A 13570-nucleotide genomic window follows, 5' to 3' on the forward strand; every position below is an offset into this window, starting at 1 on the left:
AAACTAAATTAAAACAACCTTTATCTTAAAATGACCATTATACGCTTATATAACGATAGGTCGTATATTTAATTTCTGCTCATAAAACACTCCTCGATCTTACACAATGAACCTTTAAAAATGTTAAACACACAAACGGCAGCTGACGTATAGATGTGAACGGCGTTTGGCCGTAAATCACAGCATCAGGTGGCACTGGATGAAAAATGTGAATCATCATGAGTTCATCCTGATACAGTGGGTGGAAGAGATTGACGAGATATGTCAGTCTGGATCTGAAATACTGGCACGGTCTCTGGTATCAGGAGTCAGCATGTAGAAAATAAAAGACAAATGGCTTCCACTGATTAATTTAAAGCATCTCCTCTTTGCTTTTTTTTTTTTTTTTTTAACAGCTTTTCTCGTTTTTATTACATGTTGAAGCTGTGAAATGAGGTGATGCTGAGCTACAGCAGCTTTTCTACTGCGATCAGCTGTCATGGCATGAAGATGCTGAGGCAAGCAGGTGAGCTCTGTGTGTGTGTGTGTGTGTGTGTGTGTGTGTGTGTGTGTGTGTGTGTGTGTGTGTGTGTGTGTGTGTGTGTGTGTGTGTGTGTGTGTGTGTGTGTGTGTGCGTGTGTGTGTCTCACAAGTTGATGACTCTAAAAGAACCATGTACCAAGTGACTCTATTGAGTGGGTGGTGTTGTTAGAGCTCGCAGTAACACTGGGTACTTGTGCGAATCCACCAGTTCTTCCGTCAGGTGATCAATAACCAACACCTCCACAGGCACGCACGCACACACGCACGCGCACACGCACGCGCACACACACACACACACACACACACACACACACACACACACACACACACACACACACACACACACACACACACACACACACACACACACACACACACACACACACACACACACACCTGCTGTGACTGGTCCCGTCCCCAGCAGCGTCTGTTTGTACTTGACCAGACTCTCATCGTCTTTGTCCAGCTCCTGAATTTCCCGTAAAGACTTCTGCGCTGGAGGATTGTAGTTGAGGTTTCTCTCGTCCTCTTCCTCCTCGACGGGCAACTCCTTCTTGTCGGCCATCAGACCTTCCAAAAAAGAAAGAACGAAAGAAGATCATTTAATTGAATATGTGGCCGTTTTAAAAGGTTCTCTTGTTGCATGTCAACACACGTCATTACAGGCGATCTCAATTCTGATATTATATCCACACTTGGAGAGAATAAAAATGGATTTTCAATCATTTATTCAACACTGACGATGTAATAATATAACGCACACAAGGTCTCCCACTGACACCAACACTGCTCCTTTACTTCTCATCAAGGTGTTGGCTGTACAATCTATGTAGAAACAGGAACCGTTTGCTTTAGAACACACGCTTGGACAACATATTGAAACACAGAACAATTTCAAAATTTCATTTAGTTGAGAAGTAGTGGTAATATCAATAAGGAATATTATTTTTATTCTAATATAACGCATACAATGTTAAAGGCGGGGAAAAGCCAAACAGCATTATTAGAAGCACTCTGCAGATACGTGTTTGTATATACTATATATATATATATATATATATATATATATATATATATATATATTATACACATCTGCTATATTTCAGGTTGAGATAACCATGTGGGCCAGCTGCAGTCACCCAGAATTTGATTTCAACAGAGATTTTTGATTCAATAGTGTAATTTAAAAGACATCCCACAATCCAGGCTCATCTGCGTCTGCAGGCTGGAAACAGCAACTGTCAAAATACTGCGACAAAAAAAGAAAAAACAATCACACCTAGGCCCCATCCCTAACCCTAAATTTGTTGCCCTAACCCTAAATTTTTTGCGCATTCTCGTGTAGGGGGGAGCAAAGGGGAGTGTGTGATGAAGAAGGTAAATGCACAACAACAACGATTATTACTACTCCAACATTTAAAAACATAAGCCAGTTTTTGACTCGTTTAGAGTTGGGCTTGAATTCAGAGACAGGACCTGAATGACAGTTTGCCCTCGAGGTCTTGCAACATGTTTACACCTGTACTTTAATGCAGGAAAAGCACAATCAAATCACCTAAAGTTCATTTTAATGTCGGGTGTAAATGGGGTCGTTGTTGTTTTGACCCCAGCTCTCATCACTTATTACCTTCTTAGTCTTCACAGACACTTGAAACTACGGCTCCTTTAATCACTAACAGGCAAAACAAGCAATCGAGTTCATCTCATTTAACAACGGAGCCAAACAACTCATTTAACATCAGTCAGCTGGTAAAAACAGGCGGGGGAAGACAAAGTATAGCTTAAAAACCACAAAAACAGAAACAACCACAGTCTACAGGAACACATTTAATCATTTAAAGTAACTTACTTTAACTTTAGAGTTTCTTCTGCTTCAGAAGAAGTCATTTAACCTGTTTGTGGTTTGACTGAGCTACAAAGGGCGTGTTTACAAAGAACGTCTAAGATGAGCCTGAACAAAAATACTCACCATCCCATTCCCCGTGTGTTTTCTAGGACTGGAAGTAAATGGTTTCCTGGTTTTCCAGGCTGCACGGTAACCCTGACTGAGATTTACCATCCTGAATAATTAATATGCACAATAAAGCTGAAGTAAATGAAGCAGTTATTGACCATGAGGTGCAAGAAGTGACATTTTTATCATTTTTCACAGTCAAAGATGTCACACGCTTTGAAATAAACTATGTGAGAAAGATTTTGGTAACACATCACATAATAATCCATAATCCACGATTAATGAGACGACAATTGTTTCAGTCAACATTGAATTTGATGAAGATAATGCACTATGACCCTAACCCTAACCCTACAGCATAAACACAGTTTTATCCATGACTTTCACCCTTACCAGTTGGTGTCTAATCCTAACCCTAATCGAAACACAATTTAAATTATAGCCCTATGTTTTACTCCTTCCTCAGAAATAAGGTTCTGCCTCATTAGGACCTGCTTTTGGTCCTGACAAGGTTTGGGTTTATGCCAGGGAAGCAGGTCCGCACACACACACACACACACGCACACACACACGCGCACACACACACGCGCACACACACACGCGCACACACACACACCATGCTACAGCTGTGTTTACTGTGCCGTAACATCCTTTTGTAAAAGCCTCTGGTTCCGTTTTAACATCAGGTCATCAGCGTGTCGAGGTAATTGGGTAACACACACACACACACACACACACACACACACACACACACACACACACACACACTGAGAGAGAGAACACAAACACACGTACACTCTCTAAATTAGTCACAAACATAAACAGCAAGTGTATAATAATAATGTACACAGTCACGGTGCGTTAGAGTCTGTGAACATAAGTGTAAATCAAATCACAAGTCTCTCTCTCTCTCTCTCTCCAGCAGCACCCCACCCAGTCAGGGCTAACACACGACTGCCCTCGCCTGTCACCATGGCAACCCTTTCAACTCCCCTTACAGTGACATCACCTTTGTTCTGGATCTGTTTTAATATGAATGGATATGTTTTCACACAGTGGAACATTTAATTTTCACTTGCAATAAGAGAGAGCCAGGGTACAGGTCACATCACACATCATCACTCATTACTATGATATCCACACTGTGTGATCCACCTCAAAAACCTCCCAAATCCAACATGAGTTTTATTCAGAACCAACTGCACCTTATGTAAATATCTTGTTTTTGTATTACATTTCTTTAAACATATTTTTATTTTGAGTTTCTATTTTTATTGTATTCTATTTAAATGCGCCAAAACACCAAGTCAAATTCCTTGTATGTGCAAATGTACTTCAAAACGGAATCAGCTGGATCTTTAAAGGTACAGTATGTAACATTTAGTTAAATGTTGACGCTAAATAGACCCACACTTCTCTTCCACGTGTGTTGGAGAACCCATGTAGCCTCCATTTAGCATAATTAGCAAGAGCTACTGTAAAAAACATGGTGGCCCAAAATGGCAGCCTCAATAAATCTGACCCGGCTCCTGATAAACAGTTGGTGCCAATCCAAACTGACATAGGGTCACCAGTCCATGACAGGGAGAGACAAATAACAGTCCAGTCTCACACTCAAACCCACAAATCGGACATTTAATGGTGATAATATACAGTATATATATATTTTAATTTGAGACCAGTGCAGACATGTGATATTGATGCCAGTGTCTGCAGGTCATTAATCTGAATGGATCACCATTACATATCGAAATCCCCCAATGTGCAATACTTGGATCTGTATTACTCAACCTACAGACTACAGATCAATAAACATAAAAACAAACAAAATACATTGGTGTTTTAAGAGACTTACATTTCAGCGTTTTACTATTTTAAACAAAAAGCGAGAAACAGTCTCACGTCCAGACAGGATTTAAACTCACTCATTCATGCCTATGTATGAATTATGCATTCACTTCAGCACACGTTGAACAGCAGATGTCCTTCGAACTCTTCATTGACTTTAACGATAACTTACTTGAATCTGTGCATTATAGCAGTTTAGTGGTTAATATTTTAGGCGTTGCCGTTCATGCCGGTTTAAGTTCACGGGGAGAGAACGTGAAATATGTTCAGTCGTGTAAAGGAAGTGATGGATCTTATATATTTCAGGTTCATACTTAAAGCGCATGGATCTTCAAAACAGTTTCCGAGCAGCAAATGTCAGATTTGTCACATCAACATGAAGGTCTGTTTCCAATCTCTCTCTCTCTCTCTCAACACAGAAACATTTATCTTTGTAGAATGTCAAATATAGATCGCACATGATTTCATAAATTATTCACCATACCATATTTACATATCAAACTCTGCACTTCACCCCAGCACAAGCATATGCATCGAGCACACACACACACACACTGCAGTTTTCACACGTTTCAGAGCAGCCATTAAAACTGGATTCCTCTTTTACGTCCCAGAGCCTCTCTTTGATCACCAGACTGCTGACCCATCACTGAAACATCATCAATTAACATTTATTTGAAAAGGCAGAGTCAGTATCTTGTCCAACAGATGAAGTGTTACAGTGACACACTAACACTGATACTGCTCTGAAGACTCATTATTCCCTTACTGCTCAGAAAAAGCAGTAAACGTTCGCTCTCTAAATCGCTCTCTCTTTGTAATATTCCTTAGTTTGGATTTTGTCACCGCAGGCAGCATTGTGCGGGTACTTGCAGCTGCCTCCCTGCCAGCAGGTGGCGCTGCGCCCTTCACTCAGTTTCCATGTTCGATTTTAGTTTTCTGGCCGAGTCTCTTGTCTCACGTATAGAATTTTGTGCAGATCAGTCGATACAGAGCAAAGTTAGAGAACACTTCTCACAATTCAAAATGGCTGACTTCCTGTCGGGTCAAAGTTCACGTCGTTGGGCGTGTTCAGGGTTCGTCTCTTGTGTCTGAATGTATAAATGTAAAAAAAATTTAATGTCAGTACAAAACGTGCACATCGCCAAGATGGACACAAAATTCAAAATGGCCGACTTCCTGTTAAGTTGGGGCTAACAGTCTTGTGTAAAGTACCTAAAAGTGATACTTGAGTAAGTATCTTACCAGAAAATGACTTTGGTAGAAGTTCAAGTCACTTTTTATAATATTACTTAAGTAAAAGTCTTAAAGTATAAGACATTTACTGTACTTAAGTCTCAAATATAATGTATTGTACTGAAGTTCAATTCCTGCCTATAATACCAACTCTTCTTCTGATTTTATTTGGAGTAAAAGTTAAAGTTGCTAGAAATACGAATAACAAAATAAAGTACAGATACGGGAATTTTGTACTTAAGTACAGTAATGAAGTATTTGTACTTCTTTACATTACAACACTGGTTGAGGTCATGGTCCCAAAAGTTTTTGTCTTGGGCTGTTTTCAGCTTTTTCCTACTGGGTTTCACCTTAGGGGGCACCACCGAGCCATTTTGCGCCACTGTTACGCATTTCCCTTATTTTAATAAGAATCATTTTTCACTAGTTCTGAATAGAATAGCCAATTTTTGTTCAGTTTCACCAATGTTTAGAATCTTAAAAATGCAATCGTGGCCAGGTCGTCTTACCACTGTGTGAGTGCTCGGGCCCTAATTACATCTTGTGTGTCTGTTCGTGTGTGTGTGTGTGTGTGTGTGTGTGTGTGATCCTCCATCTGTGATGTGATATTAACTGGTGGATTTTCTTTGATGACCATAAAACTGCCTCATTACCCCAGCAGATCTTCCCTGTCATTAGACACACGGCCACTTTAAACTGAGCTTTAAAAGTGTAAATCAGCACTGAGGCATGAACTTTTTTTCATTTTATTTTATTTTCCAATTTTAATGATCCTTTTTGCAACATATTTCAAAAATGCAATTATTAAGTCCGTGCCAGAATGTGCATTAAAGCGTAGACCGTATAGTCCGTGTATTATGGTGCATGAATCCAACAACGCTGTAAAGGTCCAGCTGGTGACATTTACTGTAGGAGGGTTTATTGGCAAAAATTTAATATACCACCCCATAATAATGTTTGCATGTGTGTATAATTGCTTTGAAATTAAAATCATTAGGTTTTTGTAGCCTTAGAATAAGACCTTTAAATTACAAGAAGAGCCTTCATGTTTCAAACCAAGCGGAATGAAGCTTTGTCTTTGTTTTAAACAAACCCAAAAGAACCCTAAAATAAGCATTAAATCCTCTTTAGTGTTAAGGCGACACAATTCTCTGATGTGAATGGGGAAAGTACGGGGTGAGTGCATGAGTCGTGAGATGTCACTAATTCCCACACATTGGAAAATTGAGATGATCAAACAAAATCCATTCATTCACTCATCTTTTAACACTTTATGCTCCACATGAGGGTCACGGGGGTGTGGGGGGGGGGGGCACTGGTGCCAATCCCAACTGATATATAGGGTGAAAGGCGGGGTAACACCCTGGATAGATCGCCGGTCCATCACACAAACAACCATCCACTCTCACACCTACAGAACCTAGAAACAATTTACATATGGCCCCGAATACTCGTCCGTAACTCTCTACAATCTCTAAACTCTTAGAAATAGAAGTGCTAAATAGAACCATATAAGGTTCTTCGGCTTGTCCTCATAAGAGAACCCTTTTGGAGGGTTCCACGAAGAACCCTTTTAAAACCCTTTATCCAGGAAAGGGGTTTTAAATGGTTTCTCTGGATCAAAATAGTTCTAACTGGAACCATTAGTTTTACCACTTTCTTCAGGAAAGGGTTTTTCAGAAGCAAATGGTTCCAGGTAGAACCTCAGCCCCTGCGAAGGACCCTTTTGGAACCCTTATTTCTAACAGGTGTAGGTGCAATACAGCTGCAAAAACCCAACTTTGGCTTTTACTTCATTAGATTGCTAAATGATTGTTTTTTTCATTAATAAAATACTGTATTAGAGAGGCATCAGATGTTTACCCATCATCTGCTGACAGTGTGTGTGTGTGTGCGTGCGTGCGTGCGTGGGTGCGTGCGTGCTTAGATTTGCAGCTAAAACCAACAGGTTCAGTGAAAATCAACACAACAGTCTGTTCGGCAGAAGAACTGTGGGCTTCAGTGCAGGAAGTATACGAGGGCTATGACACACACACACACACACACACGTCTGTACCTGTACACACACAAAACAAAACCCTAAATTGACGGTGAGCGTTCTCTCCGAGTCGGATGAGACGAAATTGATCCCCGCTCTCACATCATGCAGCAACACAAACATGACGCTCCGGCTAGCAGCCAGTTTGCTTAAGCTCAAACTCAACTTGCCACAGTCTCTGCTGTTACCTGGCAACTGCTCAGGGCCAAGAAATATCATGAAATTACATTTTCACACAAACAAATGAGATATGGCGTGCGGGGCCGGTCGGTGGATTTTGTTGTCGGAGTCCCAGTTTCTAAGATAAGGAAAGTATTTATTGACTACAGCGTATTTGGTTTAAGATCCTACACAAGACATGTTGTACTATTCCATGTCATTATTCAATTATTCATTGATGTTGATGAAATGGTAAATGGTTTTGATGACCACTCACTGCTGCTGTTCACTCAGCCATTCACACCCGTCCATTCACACTTTCATGTCTATTGATCGCACATCCATCACAGCCATACAACACAGGCATCAGGGATCAAACCCATGACCCTTCTGGTTGAAAGACAAGCCGCACTGCAAATTTGCAGTGTCCAAATTTCCTAAAATTGGATTTCTTAAAAACCTGTGTTAATATAGGTCTATGCTGCTTTAAGGCGTGCGTTGACCATAAACTACATTTCCCACAATGCATGGTGATTGTGTTACCCACAAAGTGACGGCACCGCCACTAGATCGCAGTGTATCATTGCGCATCATGCGACGAGTGAAATTTGAATAAGTAATAAATATCAGGAAGTTATTTATCAATATGTTACGTAGTATTTACCTTTATTTCCATTATATTTGGTTACATTTAGTTACATTTATTCTGTATGACAGTTACATCTGGTCCTTTGAGGGTAACCATTATGCTGATGTGGCCCTCAGTGAAAATGAGTTTGACACCACTGATTTACAGCTTTTTTTTTCTTCCTCATCACCACTTCCCGTCTACCTCCTCATTCGTTAACCCAGAAACCCACTTCTGTGTCACTACAGTATATGTGAAAGAGAGATAGTGAGATTTAAGTGTGGTTTTTCACTTTTTTTTTTTTTTTTTTTAAATCGTCCTGCTGTCACTGCCGTGTGCTTTTATCCTATAACAAGACCTGCGGGACAGCGAAACACGCATGCACGTGCATATATACGAACGTTTGTGAAGTTCTGTAAAAAGGTAAAGGCGTGTGCTGCAGGCCCTAACGACTAGTTACACCTCATTCTTCCATCTGACCTCTTGTGCCACAATCACTGTCACCTGCAGAAATCCCTTCATTACCGGACTACTCTCTCTGCACACTTTTCCAACCCAACAACATGTTCCAACCTTATTATTTATGATTCCTTACCGAGGAAAGGCTCGTGACAACACTGCAGGAGGACACAGGCAGCATTCAAACTGCTCCGTGGGGCCTGCGTGATATGTGTGAAAAATCTGTTTTGAATCAGCTGACGGCGATAATGATCGCGCTAGACGCCAGATACGGGTGACTGAGTGTGTGACGCTAGAGCAGAAGATGGAGAATTTGATCCTCAGCTGCTTCAATCTAAATGTTGGTGGGTATCCAGCATCTGTGCACATCTGCACAACGGATTTTGGCATTTGATTGTCTGAGTTAAAATTGAAGAAACCAGTTAAAAGTTTGGTTTCTCAGTCAAATCAATAACAAAAAAACCTAGTTTGATGACATCAAGAAGCAGCATGGGATCATGGGAAATGTTGTCTCCTTTTGTTCCCCTGTGCGTTCGCTCTTTACAGGGAGAACTTTGACGGCTGACAACAAAGAGTAGTCATGATCCATCACAGGCAAATACACACAATATAAAGAAAACACACTGGCTAACAAGTCCTACTGAATATTTGCTTCCTCACGCTGATGTTTCATTGAGGGTTAAGTCATTAAAAGACGATGAAAATTAAACTTTGAATCGAAAATGACTTCAATTTTGGTCCTTTAACTATTTCAGTGCACAAATATTACACTCTGCATATATGAAATTGTGAGTTTAAACGACAATGAAGTTGAACAATTCAACTTACTTAAATCTGTGCTATTGCAAACTTTTTGCCCAACGCTTAAAGGTCAAAAACGGTTACTACATTCAAATTCAGTTTCGTTTTTTGATGTAGCTGGCAACCCGTGGTTGCTCGGCAGCTAAGACTCTACTGACTGCAATGATTGGTAGACGGCAGTAGGTGGCGCCACATGCCAAAACATGATTTGCAGTCTGCAAAATATAATTTTTAATGCAAATATTTTATATTTTGTCTGTACTGTTGTTGTTGGTGAGTTCAGTTTGTTATATGAACATTATTGCTGAGTCTCTGTCACATATTAGGAGGATTTTATGGCCAGTTGCTTTAGATTTATTACATAATGCACCTTTAAACATTACACTGATCTTTGGATACGTGTTATATTGTGATAATGGTGTCGTTAAATTCTTGCCCCAGCCTTGATTAAAGTCAACAGTAAGAAAAGACCTTCATTTACAGGAAAAACATCATGTAACAGCTTGATATGTGGAACAGTAAAAGGCCAGAGTTTCAGCAGCAGCTGAAGGTGACACTGCTGCACAGTGTCCCACGTTAAATTACAGTTTAGTCAGTAAGATCTGCCTCAGTCATAAAACAGCGAGCGAGAAAACCATTGTGTTATACATCGATTTTCAGTTTGCAGACAATAAATCTGCCGCAGATGTACGAGATAAATGGAAATAAATGAAAAAAAAATGATTGCAGCGAAATGAAGAAGCTCTTTCAAACACACACACACACACACAGACGCGCACAGACGCTGTAATATGTCCTCAGGTGCTCCATCAGCCTGGTTGAGACAGCAGCTTGTCTAATTGACTGACTTGATGGGTTGTATTTGTCTGCTCAGCGTCACTTATCATCAGAGGAACAGAAAGAACGGAGGAGGAGGAGGAGGAGGAGGAGGAGGGGGTGTGAGAGGCAGATACAGTCGTGCTCTTAAACACTTTCATTTGACAAACTTGACAAATGGCAGTCACGCTATTCAATCTGACAGTGGGAGAGGGGTCAGGGGGAGGTGGGGAGAGAACTATGGATAAGGAGGAGGAGGCAGGTAAAATCATGGGAGATGGAGGGAGAAGGTAAAGAGGGGAGATGGATGGATGGATGGATGGATGGATGGGGATGATGATTACGCCACGTTAGAAAATACAGAGTAAAAAAAGAGGAAAGAGGAGAGCGACGTGAGCCTTGCTGCTCGCCGCCTGTGGTGGTGCTCGCTGATTGACAGCTCATGAAGAGCGCTCTGCCACACGGGCCTCACCCACACACACACACATTCAAGAACACAACATGCTGATCTCAACCTTTCATTTTCTCTCTCCTCCAACTATTTTCTCCTTTCACCATGCATTTTCCATTCTTCCTCCTCCTCTCTGTACATCTTCTAGTTCACCTCCTCAACCTCCCTCTGTCTCTCCTTTACTCAGTTTTTACTCACTCTTGTTATTTAAAGGTGCATTATGTAATAAATCTAAATCAACTGGCCATAAAATCCTCCTCATATGTCACAGAGACTCAGGAATAATGTTCATATAACAAACTGAACTCACCAACAACAACAGTACAGACAAAATATTTGCATTAAAAAAAATCTTTTGCAGACTGCAAATCATGTCTATGTGTTGAAATCATGTTTTGGCATGTGGCGCCACCTACCACCGTCTACCAATCATTGCAGTCAGTAGAGTCTCAGCTGCCGAGCAACCACGGGTTGCCAGTTACGTCAGAAAACGAAACCTAAAAGACCTCGGTATTTTGAATTTGAATGTAGTAACCGTGTTGGGCCACATTCTTACATATGGCACCTTTAATATTCAGTGCCAGTGAAGTGTTTTTGACTAGATTTGATGAGTCACATTCACAGATAGGACCTGCACAGGTTTCATCCATCCATCTTCTACCTCTTTATCCTCCAATCCCAGCTGACACGGGGTGAAAGGCGGGCCACATATAGAGAGAAACAACCATCCACTCTCACACCTACGGTCAATTTAGAGCTACCAATTTGCTTATCTCCATACTGCATGTTTTTGGACTGTGGGAGGAAGCTGGAGAACCTGGAGGAAACCCACGCACACATGTGGAGAACATGCAAACTCCATGCAGAAAGACCCTTGTTCCGACCGGGTCATGGAACCAGGTCTTCTTGCTGCAAAGGCAAGAGCGCTAACCACTTCACCATTGGAGACAAAGGCAGGTTGAACTTTGGGGGATCTGGGACTGAAGCAGTGAAGTAATAAATGTGCAGCAGCAGCAGGAGCAGCAACACAAGGATCTGGGTTCCATGACTTGCTTTGATCCCGGGACGAGCGGAACGGAGCGATCGATTCAACTTGCAAGCTTGAAACTGGCTGTTGAGTTAATGCAATAGAATATTCATGGATTTCTCGCGTCTCACATTTCACTTCCACTTTCAGGACACAGACGCTGGAAGAGGATCTCTCCGGTTTCTCCTCGCTCCTTACCGTCAGTGCGGTTCCCGACTTTGACGATTCTTTCTTTTTTCGCTTCGCCCTCTTTCGGGTTTTCTCTCACCTAACATCTCACAAAAGACACACTCACACTCTTGTGAAGGGGAAACCCCAGGACTGTTCCACCATCTGTAACTATTCAGCAATTATACTGCAGTGTAGTGCACACACACACACACACACACACAAACACAAGTGCAGGAGGCAGGAGGGGTCTTGAATCACATTACACAGCAAAATACAAAAAAAAAGAAACAGTAGGTATCGGTGACATTTTTCAACTCCTGCATACGCTGTGTCATCACACACACACACGCATGTGCACACTCAGAAACACACACAGGTTTGCACAGCACTGACCTCCATTCTTTTGGAAAACTTAACCATGATCAGTTGATGCCTAACCCTAACCTAAATATAAGCATGAAACTGGACCATTGGCTCAGAAATTAGGTTCTGCCTCATTAGGACCAGGTTTCGGTCTCAATTCGGTCCCTGCAAGATCAGTGATCATGCTCGGAAAAAATGTCCTGAAGGGGCAACAAATTCAGTAACACACACACACACACATACACTTGTCTCCGTCTACCTGTGAGGACATTAATTGACTCAACCACCTGAGATATATGCTTGTATTTAACTCTAACCGCATCTTAATCTTAAAAAAAAAGCCCTTTAAAGTTGTGAAGACCTGCTAAAATGTCCTCACACCCTAATAAAGACATACACACACACACACACGTACGTCTGTGTGTATTCATGAGTAGAAACATCATTTCAAAAGCTAAAACTAAAACACACAAAGATGCACCTTCACACACACACACACACACACAGACTACAGTTTAGCATGTGATCAATAGCTATTGATCTTCCACCTTTGATGTGCCTTGCCAGTGCTTCATGTCAGACATAAAAACGTCCACACCCACCAGGATGGAGACATATGGGGCACGCATGCACACACACACACGCAAATCTTGTACTTGCGTCTTAGTGAGGACACCCACTGATATCATGCATCCTGTAACCAGCACCCTAATCTAACTGTTAAACTCTAACCTTCATGCACTTTCACCTCCTCATCCTCACTTTATAAGGCCTATAATGGTCCTCACAAAGACTGCTATACAAGAGCACACACACACACACACATACACATACACACACACACATGCATTAATGTCATATGACCTCACCTCTGTAGCACATAGTTAGCCACAGCAGCTCCAGCACCTGACCCCCAACCTCACACACATCCAGTCCCAGCATGGTGCCTCTCTGTGGGGCAGCGCTCTGTGCGACAGCAGGCAGACTGTGGACCACCAGAACCAGGGAACCTCCACAGGTAGCAGCAGCAGCAGCAGCGGCAGCAAAGTAGCAGAAACAGGGATAATTGAAAGAGAGGAGTATCCACAAAAGTCTCG

General features: G+C 41.6%; 1 protein-coding gene across 1 annotated transcript in view; it reads right to left on the bottom strand.

Moving 5' to 3' along the window:
- The window catches only part of arhgdig (Rho GDP dissociation inhibitor (GDI) gamma), a gene marked incomplete at both ends in the record, with an annotated part of 31309 nt that extends 17894 nt beyond the window's left edge, over positions 1 to 13415 (bottom strand). Inside the window, 2 exons of the mRNA XM_083896565.1 lie at positions 919 to 1092; positions 13343 to 13415. Coding sequence (XP_083752691.1) covers positions 919 to 1092; positions 13343 to 13415 — 247 coding nt within the window. The remainder of the gene's footprint in view (positions 1 to 918; positions 1093 to 13342) is intronic.
- Between the last annotated feature and the right edge of the window lie 155 nt (positions 13416 to 13570).

Source organism: Microchirus variegatus (genome assembly GCF_963457635.1).
Source record: "Microchirus variegatus genome assembly, chromosome: 10".
Taxonomy (NCBI): Eukaryota; Metazoa; Chordata; class Actinopteri; order Pleuronectiformes; family Soleidae; genus Microchirus; species Microchirus variegatus.